Below are 11737 nucleotides of genomic sequence, written 5' to 3' on the forward strand. Positions count from 1 at the left end.
AAACACCTGTGTCACTTAACTATGGTTCGGACTATGCAAATTACCAACGTAGTTATCTTGATAGTTTGAAATATGGTTTTGGAAAACACTTGCATCGCAACTGCATGGTTTAAACTTTGGAAGTCCAAATCAATGCCAAGTACTAACACCGAATGTTCTCCACCCAACACCTAACTCGCTTCCATTTAGAACCCCTAATCCCCTAGGTCATTTTAGTAGATTTGAAATTGTTAAGTAGTGAACTCTCCACTTTTGGTTTGTATCAGCAAAATACAAATATCACAGTATTTTGTGCAAACAACTTGTGTTTTAAAAAAAAAAAAAAAAACACGTTTTTAGAAGTAAGGTTATGACTTTATTTATTTTTTAACAAAAAATGCCACATTACATTCTAGATATAACAAAGTTATAGTTTAATTTCTATCACAACATAGACTTGTTTAATGATTTTATCGTAATTAGGATTGTCAAAAGACAATGTAGTCCACCTGTATTGTACAGACACTGCTATAGAGTAATCCCACTAGTTGAGACCTACTAAATACATTTCTGAAGACCTCATAAAAAAGTGCTTTCCAGATTTACAAAGAAGCGCAGATTTAAAAATGTTAAACAGTTCCATCATTCTGGCCAGCTTTTCTGTGTTCCCAATGTGCATGTGTGCATACCCCTCACTGGAAGAGCAATGCTTCCCTCTTGAGTCCTCAGCAGGGCGCCACTGTGTTTGGGATCCAGTCGCAGGCTGGCGGATCAGTTACCTTTCTGATGCACTCAAGCACAGTTTCATTTGCACAGGTGTCATCCACCTCATTCAGGATCACCTGGAATAGAGAGAATAATTCAACAAAGTGAAAAAGAGATGTGGGATGGTTATGGTAGTTAAGTTGGATGATGGCATTTCACAACCAGACCCTTTGTGCCTACTTTGAGATTGCCGTGGGAGCAGTGGTCCAACATCTGGAGACAGCGAGTGGTTTTGGCCAGGAGGTCCCTTCTAACATCTGGGCTTTGTGTCTCTCTGGTAACATCACACAGCAGTCTCAGCAGACTGCGTCCTAGAACAGGCATCCGGCATTCAATCCTGCCACACATAAGACATTTGAAAATGAACAAATCGGCAGTTTCCAGTAAGATACTTACTCAGCATCAGATGTATTACAATATGAGTAGTAAGAAAATGTGAAGAAGTTACATCATGAATATTTTGGTTTAACTTACCTTGGCCAAGCAACTTGAATTGTCTTTTCTAAGACCGCCAGGATAGCGAGTCTTGTCTTTTCTTCTGGGCTATCTGATATCTCCAAGTATCCAACAATGACACTCTCCAGGCGTTTAAGATGACGAGCAATTACAATACCCATCCTTTGAAAACAAGGAAAGGTACTAAAATCACTTCAATACATTTCAAAAAGGTGTCATTATATTGCCAGCCAAAATATTTTTTAAACCAGTGCCAGTCACCAAATCACTTTCAAGTTACTTTTTAGTTGTTGTGTTTTTGCGATAAGCATAACCTCAACAATGTGCATTGTTCCTAACGACATTCAGGCTAAGTAAAGTTAGCCTGAACCACATTGTTGTGTAGGCTTCAATGACTTAACTGCCTTAGTGATTACAAACTTTGAAGCAGTTAACTAAAACTAGCTCAGAGGCAGAATGTTTTTTGTGATGTCATATGGTAGAAGGCTACAATAGCAAGACACAGAGTGGCAAAATCCACTGGGTGCTGATAGCGTGAGCTTACCACTAGTGCTCCTTAGACCCTCACCGTCCCCCTTACAATGTGAGGGCCCCCCAGCCCCTTGTTGTTTATAATGTGAGCTCACCACTAGGGCCCCTGAGCTGACATTGTGAGTTGACCACTAGAGTTTGACGTTTGAGTTGACGACTAGGGCCCCAGAGCTCTTACAGTGTGAGTTGACCACTAGGGCCCCAGAGCTCTTACAGTGTGAGTTGACCACTAGGGCCCCTGAGTGCTTACAGTGTGAGATGACCACTAGGGCCCCTGAGTGCTTACAGGGAGAGCTGACCACTAGGGCCCCTGAGTGCTTACAGGGAGAGCTGACCACTAGGGCCCCTGAGTGCTTACAGGGAGAGATGACCACTAGGGCCCCTGAGTGCTTACAGGGAGAGTTGACCACTAGGGCCCCTGAGTGCTTACAGGGAGAGTTGACCACAAGGGCCCCTGAGTGCTTACAGGGAGAGTTGACCACAAGGGCCCCCAGCCCCCTTGGTGCATACAGTTCACTCTGCATAACAGGATACTTTGAAGGGTGACATTATGGCAAGCTGTTATGTCGTTGTACCGTAACAAGCTATCTTTTTATTTAAGCTAAATGCCCATTTTTCATAGATAGCTGCTCTTCCAAACAAAGTAGGTGCACTAAAAAGCCAGCTAGGTAACTGGCTATCAGTCTAAAACTCAGCTGTCTAACTAGTTAGGTGTTAAACAACTTAATTAGTTATGTGGCATTTGTTCGTGGGTCGTGTTTGTGAAAGGGGTATAAGATAAAGGGTTAGCTAGCTACAGTGGGTTGAATAAATATTGAAACAGTACGCCATGATAATAGTCATGATGCTTAAATCAAAGCTACTATCTAGCTAACTATTGTTGCTATTAGCTTTAAACAACTATTTGTTCAAAACATGGGATGCTGTGGCCTGATGTTGATTCATTAGATGTGACACCTCCTCTTGATTAGGAGCGAGGAGCAAGGATGAGGCTGGCAACCAAAGCCTTTGGATGGGCCCTGTCTAGCTTAAGCCATACATTTGACTAGATTTAGAACACTATCTGCTAACAAACCAAGAATGCACAGAAATACAACTGTGACTTCTTCAATCATTCTTCTTTTTCTGTCTCAACCAAGCAGAGCTCAAGGTTTCTACCTGTTAACAGGGAGTTTGTCCTTGCCCCTGTCGCCATTGTGCTTGCTGTAGGGGGTTTTCATGCCCTGCGATCTGTAAAGCGCCTTGAGACAACCGTATTGTTTTGGCATTATATAAATAAAATTGAATTGAACTGAATCATTGTATCGATGAGCTAAATTGTTACCACAAAACTGAACCAACAGTACCAAGGAGGATAAAGTGGCAGGGTTAAAACAGCACAAGTGGTTCCAAACATGTACCATGGTTTATGTTTTCCAAGTCTCAACATTATATCACCGTTTCTAGTGGAAAATGCAAGATTTTGAAAGTGAAATATATTACATTTGGAGCCTAGCCTCACCTTTCAATGAAAGGAAGAAGAGTGTCAGCGTAAAGGCGCCGAACAGCAATCTTGTCCTCCATCTCCATATAGACTAAGATGTGAGACAGCACCTTATCATAACGATTTCTCTTCCTGGGACCAGACATCTCTGCAGGGGACTTCTCCAGAACAGATAACAAGTCTAGGAGGCAGGGCAGGACCACCTAGAGGGAGACATGGTTTTATTCTTGGGGGAAATATGGAGGCACGAGTGGCAGGTGCAGCAACACGTCATCACCCATTAGGGGACCTCTTCAGAGAAATCCTGATTCACCTTCAAGAGAGGGGCCTCAGACGTGTACAGATGATTGAAGAGGGCATGGTAGAGCACATTGGCTCGGTTGAACTGCCGTAAGTCTGCTGCAGGCTGCCAGGACAGGAGAGAGAAAAAAAGGACTGTACTGACTTGCTTCTGTGTTTCAAGCAATGCATAGTGTGAACAGTTAGTATGAGAAATCTTACCACATTAAGTATAGTGTTTACAGTTACTATGAGAAATCTAACCATATTAAGTATAGTATTTACAGTAAGTATGAGAAATCTTACCACATTAAGTTTAGTGTTTACAGTTAGTATGAGAATTCTTACCACATTAAGTATAGTGTTTACAGTTAGTATGAGAAATCTTACCACATTATGTATAATGTGATGCAAGCAGTGAACACCAAGGATTTTGTTTTCCAAAAGGTAATCGTCAGAGAGCAGCAGGGATGGCGGGAAGACGCTCTCTAGATAGGAGACCAAATATGGCCTCTTAACCTGGACCAAGATCCAGGAGAAAACATGCTTTGTGGCCTGGTTCCGTTTCCAGTTTTCCCTGAGATGGAGATTAAAGTAGGAAAATTCATGTCTATGAAAAGTGTCATTCAATATGATTTATATCTGCTTTTATAAAAAGTAAACAATAAAAAACAAACAACTAAAAAAAATGACCTGTGGACAAAAAAATTGTTAAAAATACGTTTTTTCTATAAAATGTTCCATATGACAAAAATAACTTCTGTTCAAGATGTCATCCGGTAGGATGAAGGAATGTGTTACTCTAGACATTTCGATTTTTTTTTTGTCAAGCAATTATAAATCCTACTTTCAAAAATATATGTGTTTAAAACATAACATTATAAATAGGCCTACTTTAGCATTATTTTCTTACTTTGTCAGCTCTGGCTTGAGTATATCCAAAACAGATTGGACAACTCCTGTATGATCATCTACAGTCTTCCCACACAACAAGCCCAGGAAAGACTCATGGCCTGCAGCCTGAGAAATGGAAACCAGCAGACTCAAGGCATCTTTGTTAGAAGCTTCACTGGTCCATGGCTGGTCCTGAAGGTGAGTCACAGCAAACACAGACATAAATGATGCCAGTGCATGTGTGAGTGACCTACTGCGGGTAATATGAGATACATGCGCCTCTGTATCCCCAAGTCGGAGAAGAAGAGCCTGCATCACAGCGCTCACTTCACAGGCGCGCCCAGGAATGTCCTTGTAGACGCTCGGGGGTAGAGTTCCACTATCCACATCACAAAGAGGCAAAGCAGCATAACATGACAAAGATTTCACAAAGTCTATGTATAAGATCCTTAACTCTGTGTCGGGAATGTCGGGGAAAAGCCAACTGACATCTGCATTAAGAAAAAACTGTTCAGTGGAGCTCAGTATGTAAACACCTTGTTCATACGCGTTTGACTTGAGCATATCCTGGATATGATAAAGTACCCTGGCTAATGGACAGTCATGATAGACAGACGGAGCACAGTTGTCTTCAGATTGCATGTGTTCCGCAGAAATCCGGACATTGTCCAGGATCCCTGACAAATCCATTTTCGAATAATGATTCTAACCGTCGTCAACACCAGAGTTGGGCACATAAGGACTGTACATAGCGAGACAACGCACCTTACATTTGTCACCAAGACCAAGCGAACGAAATATTATTTATTTTTTTCTGTCTACGAAAACAACGTGAGATTGATACTGTTAATAGGTTCCGGTATGCCACGAGGTTCAAAGGACATGGTTCCGCCAGAGACATTTCGTTCCGTCCAGAATTAGGCTTTCTGTTGAGTAACACCAGTGTGGATTGGAGCTGATCATGGTTTGATGTCGCAAACAAAGGCTTCAACTGATTATAAGCAAGGAAAAAACGTGTTAAAACATGTGTTAAGTCTGTTGTTCACATTGCATTTAATTTAAGGCAGGTTTGCGCAGATAAGTCGCTGGCTGCCTCGTTTGGTACAAACAGAGCTACGACGAATCTGTGCATTTAATAATCCCAGTCATATTACCTCACAGTTACGGAAAGCCAAAAATGACATAATTAAAAATAAATACATGTAAAAATGTGAGTCATAAATAAATAAAATGACTAAAAATGCACCAAAGAAAAGCATTAGAAAAAATATATCATGCAGTTATGTGAATGGAAATGGAAAATGAGTCCTTTTTATTTACTGTTACATTTATTTACGCTTACATTAATTCCCAAATTAATTTCTTCCTCCTTTTATTTTTCTATTTATTTACACATTTTTTTACCGTACTATTTCTCGTACCGTATTTATTTCTTCTCGCGCCTTTTTGCATTTCTTTCTCCTACATTTACATTTCTGGCTGCATTTATTTCTGTATTCATTCTTGTCTCGGTATGCAAATTAGGTGGGCTATCATTGGCCGGCGCACAGTCTCGCTCAGTGGTCGAGCTGTGGTCGAGCTGCTTACCCCACTCTCCCCTATCTATTCTTATAACCAAAGCTATGCAAGCTAACCAGCTAACTCACGTTAGTCACCTTCACACACACATATCACCTTCACACACACTGATCATACCCAAGCTGTCAACCTCAACTTTACACGTATGAGGTTTATCGTTTTGTTGCCATGGTTCAGTTAGTTTAGCTTACGGAAGCTAAGCAGTGCACAGTTAGGCCGGGTTCACACTAGACTTCTTTTTTTTTTTTTAAAAAGCGCCGCCTTCGGCGCCTTTTTTACATGCAACTCTATGGGAAAAAGCAAAAAGGTGGACGCCTTTTCAAAAAGGCGCCGCCTTTTAAAAACTTGTAAAAAAGCGCAACCTCCGACGCCTTTTTGAGTTAAATTTTCTCAACTTTTCAGAAAAGCGCTTGGTGACGTCAAGCGCCTTTTTGACAGCTGACCTATCAGGACGAGGAGAGTAGGTAGTCGCGTACCTTCCCGAGCTACCTATCTAATGTTAGCATGCTACTACCCGTTAGCGATTAACTGTGTTTTTGCAAAGCATCTGCCCCAACTTTCTTTTCCCGACATTGACATGTGTCTTATACATAATCCATCCCCATAAACCGGAGATTTCAAGCATACAGAAACTCTTCTGAGCAGGCAAGAGTGCCAATATTGGCTAACGAGTTGTAGCCAAATTCCTGGGTGAAGGGCTAAATATCTGGCTAGCTATTAGCACTCTAGCTTGTTCAGTAGAGTGCTAAGACACAGCAACTATTCACGATTGTATCAATTGTATATCTAGGTTTTCTTTGGTGACTGTTGTCGCATTCAACAGCACAACATATCCCGGGCATTTTGAACTGTCTGTGGGTTGTGGCCGTAAACAAACTCGCTAGCTATTACTGTTAGCACTGTAGCTTGCTCTGATAGCTTTGATAATACACAGCCATTACTATGACTGTATCAACGTGCTGCATTTCACTTAACAGGTCAGTCATTCCCTAAATCTTTAGCAATTTTATATTTAGGTTTTCACATTCAACAGCGCAACATATCCCAATATCCACAACTTTCTGTGAGTTGTGACCGTATGTAGTGACCGTAATGTGTTTGCATCAGACACAAATATGGCGTTGCTTAAAAGACAGTGACGTCACATAATATCCATGAATTCTGAAGAGCTCAAAAGGCGCTGAAGGCGGCGCTTTTTTCTTAAAAAAGAAGTCTAGTGTGAACCCCGCTTTAGTTTAGCTAACGGAAGCTAACCAAGTTAAACAGTGCACCGTTAGGGGCCGATCACACAGGACGCGACTTTTATAAGCGCAGTCGCATTGAAAGCGCGTTGGCAAGATGCGCCTGGGGAAAAGCGCCTATGCGCCTGTGGAGTGGTGCCTATACATGTCTATGGTGCCTACAGTTAGCTAGCCAGCTAGCCTATTTGTTTTAAAGGCATTTATAAAAGGCATAGTGTAGAGACGGCCAATTGGTTGCTCACGCAGGTCCACGCATGTGTCCACCGTATAGAATTCGAATAATTCTTACATCTGGAGTTGTACAATTCCTCATAGTTATAAACTGCTAAAATGTGCGCCTTGCGCTTAAAGTTGAGAATATTTTAACTTTAAGGCGCGCCTTTAAACCGCCAGAAAGGCGCGAGGCGCGGCGTTTAAAAGGCGCACATGAAAGGCGCGCCGTAACATAGGAAAACAATGGTTTTGCTAGCGACGCGCTTTTAAAAGTCGCGTCCTGTGTGATCGGCCCCTTAGTTTAGCTAACAGAAGCTAAGCAAGTTAACCAGTGCACATCAGCAGTTGAGATCAGTGTCCGCTCTCGTCAGCTCGGTTGTAACGTGAACTGCAGGACGTATATAGCTTTTGCAGAGCTTTGTCAACACAATATTCCCTCTAATGACAAGTGAGAAAAAAATCGCTGGATTTGTCACCCAAACCCATGAAATCAGGCCACACATAACGTGAGGATTGTAATAACTCTAAGGCAATGTGTGCAAAGAGTTGATAGATAGTCTCTTCATTGATCCCTCGTGAAAATGAACTGTCGTGCATCTACAATGAAAGTACTATACACCAAAGCTATAAAATTAGACGTAAATGAGCTATAAAATGAGACGTTCGGGTCCCCTATTTTGTTGCTACATCCCACAGCACAACAGGTAGCGGGCATCTTCGTTTGAGTATGGCGTATTGTAGCGAGCGAGCAGGATAAGAAATCTGGAGTCAAGGTCTCAGCCATCTCTGCAAAGCTTTGAAGCTCCCTTGCCACCATACTCCAAGTGATCGGTGGATTCATTAAAAAAAGTTGTGTTTCAAATTGCATCAAAATAGCTTTCAATCTCTTCCGATCTCTTCATACAGCTATACAGGCATCTGACACTTCTCACCTACACTTAGGCCAGAGGCCTAGCAGCTCGACCAATGAGCGAGACGGTGTGCCGGCCAATGATAGCCCACCTCATTTGCATACCGAGACAAGAATGAATACAGAAATAAATGCAGCCAGAAATGTAAATGTAGGAGAAAGAAATGCAAAAAGGCGCGAGAAGAAATAAATACGGTACGGGAAATAGTACGGTTAAAAATGTGTAAATAAATAGAAAAATAAAAGGAGGAAGAAATTAATTTGGGAATTAATGTAAGCGTAAATAAATGTAACAGTAAATAAAAAGGACTAATTTTCCATTTCAATTCACATAACTGCATGATATATTTTTTCTAATGCTTTTCTGTGGTGCATTTTTAGTCATTTTATTTATTTATGACTCACATTTTTACATATGTATTTAATTTTAATTATGTCATTTTTGGCTTTCCATACACAGTATATTAATCCACCTAGTTAATCACCCTCAATAAAAATCAGATCATGTTACCATGAAATTGGTATGCATGCTTTGGTACCCTATTCAAGAAAAAGCATTACATTTAATAGAAATGGTGGACACAGTGGGTGCCTTTAGTCTATGATTATGGGCCTCATTTATAAAACGTACTTACGCACAGAATTGATCTTAGACTGTGCGTGCGATCAAATCCACGTCTAAGTACAGATTTATAAAAACCGTCTTAGACGTAGAAAAGGACGTATCTCTACGTCTGGTTTTAGTTCGTGTAAGTACATTTCCTTGTGGCAATACTGGAGTACTGCAGGAATTCAGAACTCAGCGCCGACACGCAGTTTCATCATCATCCTCGTCGGCACCACCGTCACCATTAGGGCTAATGTTTTGCTCAATAAAATCAATTAAACTATTAGAACAATTCACACATGAATGAGATTCACGTCTAATAGGTATTCCGTTTTAATTTCACAAGTGTAAAACATTTCGCTCAATCTAGTATAGCCTATAGAAAATAGTACCTACGTTTTCAGTAGGAGATATGGCTGCATTGGCGTTGTTAGAGGATATTGCCAACTGCGCAATAAGGAGATAAAGGGTTTTTTCGACACAGGATGATGTATGGCTGATAAGTAGGTACAGCTTGCCGAGAGCGTGGTGCCCAAATAGCCTCTCGTCTACAGAGGCGCACCAGATGCAACCAGGCCATACACGTTCAGGTTTTGTCTGTTCTTGGATTCCTGGCTACAGGAACGTTCCGATGAGAAATTGGAATTCATTTAGCAGAATTTTGCCCGATGTTCTTCGCAGTATTATCCCTTTATATGCCCGTAATTTATTAGATTTCCATACAGTGCCCAGGAACAGCAAAATGTGAAATAGGATTTCCTGCGTAAAACAGCGTTCCCAATGTATTTTCATCCAGATTGCGCACACTCAAACAGCCTAGGAAGACCACTTTAATACAGCACATGCCCGTGCGCGGTTGGTAGTGCAGCAAAGGCATGCCGAAGGAAAGGTGGCGATGGCCGGCGAGGCTCCGATGCTGGAGCAGCAGGTGCTGCTGCCGCAGATGCACCTTCTGGTGCTGCTTGTGCGACAGTTGCGGCCGCTGGTGCTTCGGAGACGTGCCTTTTACATGTCACATACTTTGCTTTTGCCATTACGCCACCAGACAGGCTTTCTAACGATGTTTTGGCCCGCATCTGCTCTTCCATCAGCAGAACATCGATGTCAGCCTCACTTTAATTCTTCTGTTTACATGTTTCTTTCTTGCTTGTCACTGTCACAGAGAGTTTGTGCATTGAGGATGCGCTCTGTTTGTGCATTGATAATATGCTGATTAGATTAAATACGGGCGTGTTTAGGGCGGAGATTCAGTTGCGCACAATTTCACGACCATTTGTGATTTATAACCGAAGGATTGGCGTACACGTGTTTTTTTGTGTGTACGTTCGTTTCTGTGGATCTCACTTACGCTCATTTCAGGAAATGTCTTAGACAAAATGTAGGATGGTTTCTACGCAACGTTTTATAAATGAGGCCCCTTGTCAGTTGAATTTAATGTTTAAATAGCCTGTAATGTAAAACACCCCTAACCAGAGGGATCACACAACCATGAGGAATATTAATATTCCTAACCAAATCTTTAACAAAGGATCTATGCAATAGCGTTCATCTGATGTTGGCCTGTAGTTCCTCATTTAGTATAAGTAGGCTACTGAAATGAACATGTCATGGAGAACCGAGCTACCTTATCCAGAGTATACCAGAGTATTTCAAGCTACCTAACAGTATCCTAACAGTAAGTCCAACTGCTGAGTAGTTTAATGTTAGCTCTCATTTCTTTGGATTCTCTACATCCATTGCTTTTTGTATCCGATTAACCTGTTAATTGCTTTCATTCATGTCATTATGTTCCTTTACACGCAGTCCTGAATTAATATATGAAAGCATGTTGTTTATGCTCACCAAACCACTGATCAAATCAATGTTGTAAATGAAAAGACCAAAATAATTCAAGTGATTAATGAAAATATGAACAAGAAAACACAAGCAGAATCCAAATGTAGATCTTAAAAATCTTTTTGGCAACAAAGTGCTGCTATTACATTTACATTTAGTCATTTAGCAGACGCTTTTGTCCAAAGCGACGTACAAGGGAGAGAACAGTCAAGCTAAGAGCAATAAAACCTGGTGTAACAATACTACTTTTTTTAAGAAATAGAAAACGACATTGAAAGAAAGAAAGAAAGAGAAGTGCGGGACTGTCACTGCAAGTTAAGCCAAGGTGCCAGTTAGGAAGGGAGGTGTTCTCTGAGGAGTTGAGTCTTCAAGAGCTTCTTGAAGGTAGAGAGGGACGCCCCTGCTCTGGTAGTGCTAGGCAGTTCATTCCACCATCGTGGATTTATAAATGAGAAAAGCCTGGATTGCCGTGCTTGCACAGACGGCAGTGCCAGACGACGCTCACTAAATGAGCGCAGCGTCCTGGGTGTAACATTTGCCCTAACAAGAGCATTTAGGTAGGTGGGAGCAGAACCAGCAAGCACTCTGTATTGCAATAAATACAAAAAACGTTTTTTTTTTTAACTAGATTTATTACTAAAACAGAATTGACAATGAATAATTATATAATTGCAACATGACTTCTGTTCGTGGCACAAGTAAACACTAGTATATAAGAGGCTGTAGCACGTTGAATTAAATTGAAATCAATTTACTGTTTGCCTCAACTGATATGCATACAGTATATGTTATAAACACAAGAGACTAGCAAGGCTGCAATGGTGAAACAAAAGCAATGACCGTCGTGTGGCAGTGGGGTCTGAACCACTTTTACCACTGTAGAATGCAAGGTGTTACATTTGGGAAGTTCTAATCAACCATGCTATAACACTGACTAACACACATTATACATGTACTTATACGAT

At 41.2% G+C, this 11737-nt stretch overlaps 1 protein-coding gene across 1 annotated transcript; it reads right to left on the reverse strand.

Annotated features, from left to right (window-relative positions):
• Window positions 1–384: 384 nt before the first annotated feature.
• tti2 (TELO2 interacting protein 2) lies at window positions 385–5194 on the reverse strand. Its single transcript, XM_080853690.1, has 7 exons — window positions 4407–5194; window positions 3884–4070; window positions 3528–3620; window positions 3233–3417; window positions 1219–1362; window positions 925–1081; window positions 385–821 (listed from the first exon to the last, which is right to left on the reverse strand). Exons 1-7 carry the CDS (start codon window positions 5075–5077, stop codon window positions 705–707), a joined length of 1554 nt encoding a protein of 517 aa, XP_080709816.1. The 5' UTR covers window positions 5078–5194; the 3' UTR covers window positions 385–704.
• Window positions 5195–11737: the final 6543 nt, after the last annotated feature.

Source organism: Sprattus sprattus (genome assembly GCF_963457725.1).
Source record: "Sprattus sprattus genome assembly, chromosome: 16".
Lineage (NCBI taxonomy): Eukaryota > Metazoa > Chordata > Actinopteri > Clupeiformes > Clupeidae > Sprattus > Sprattus sprattus.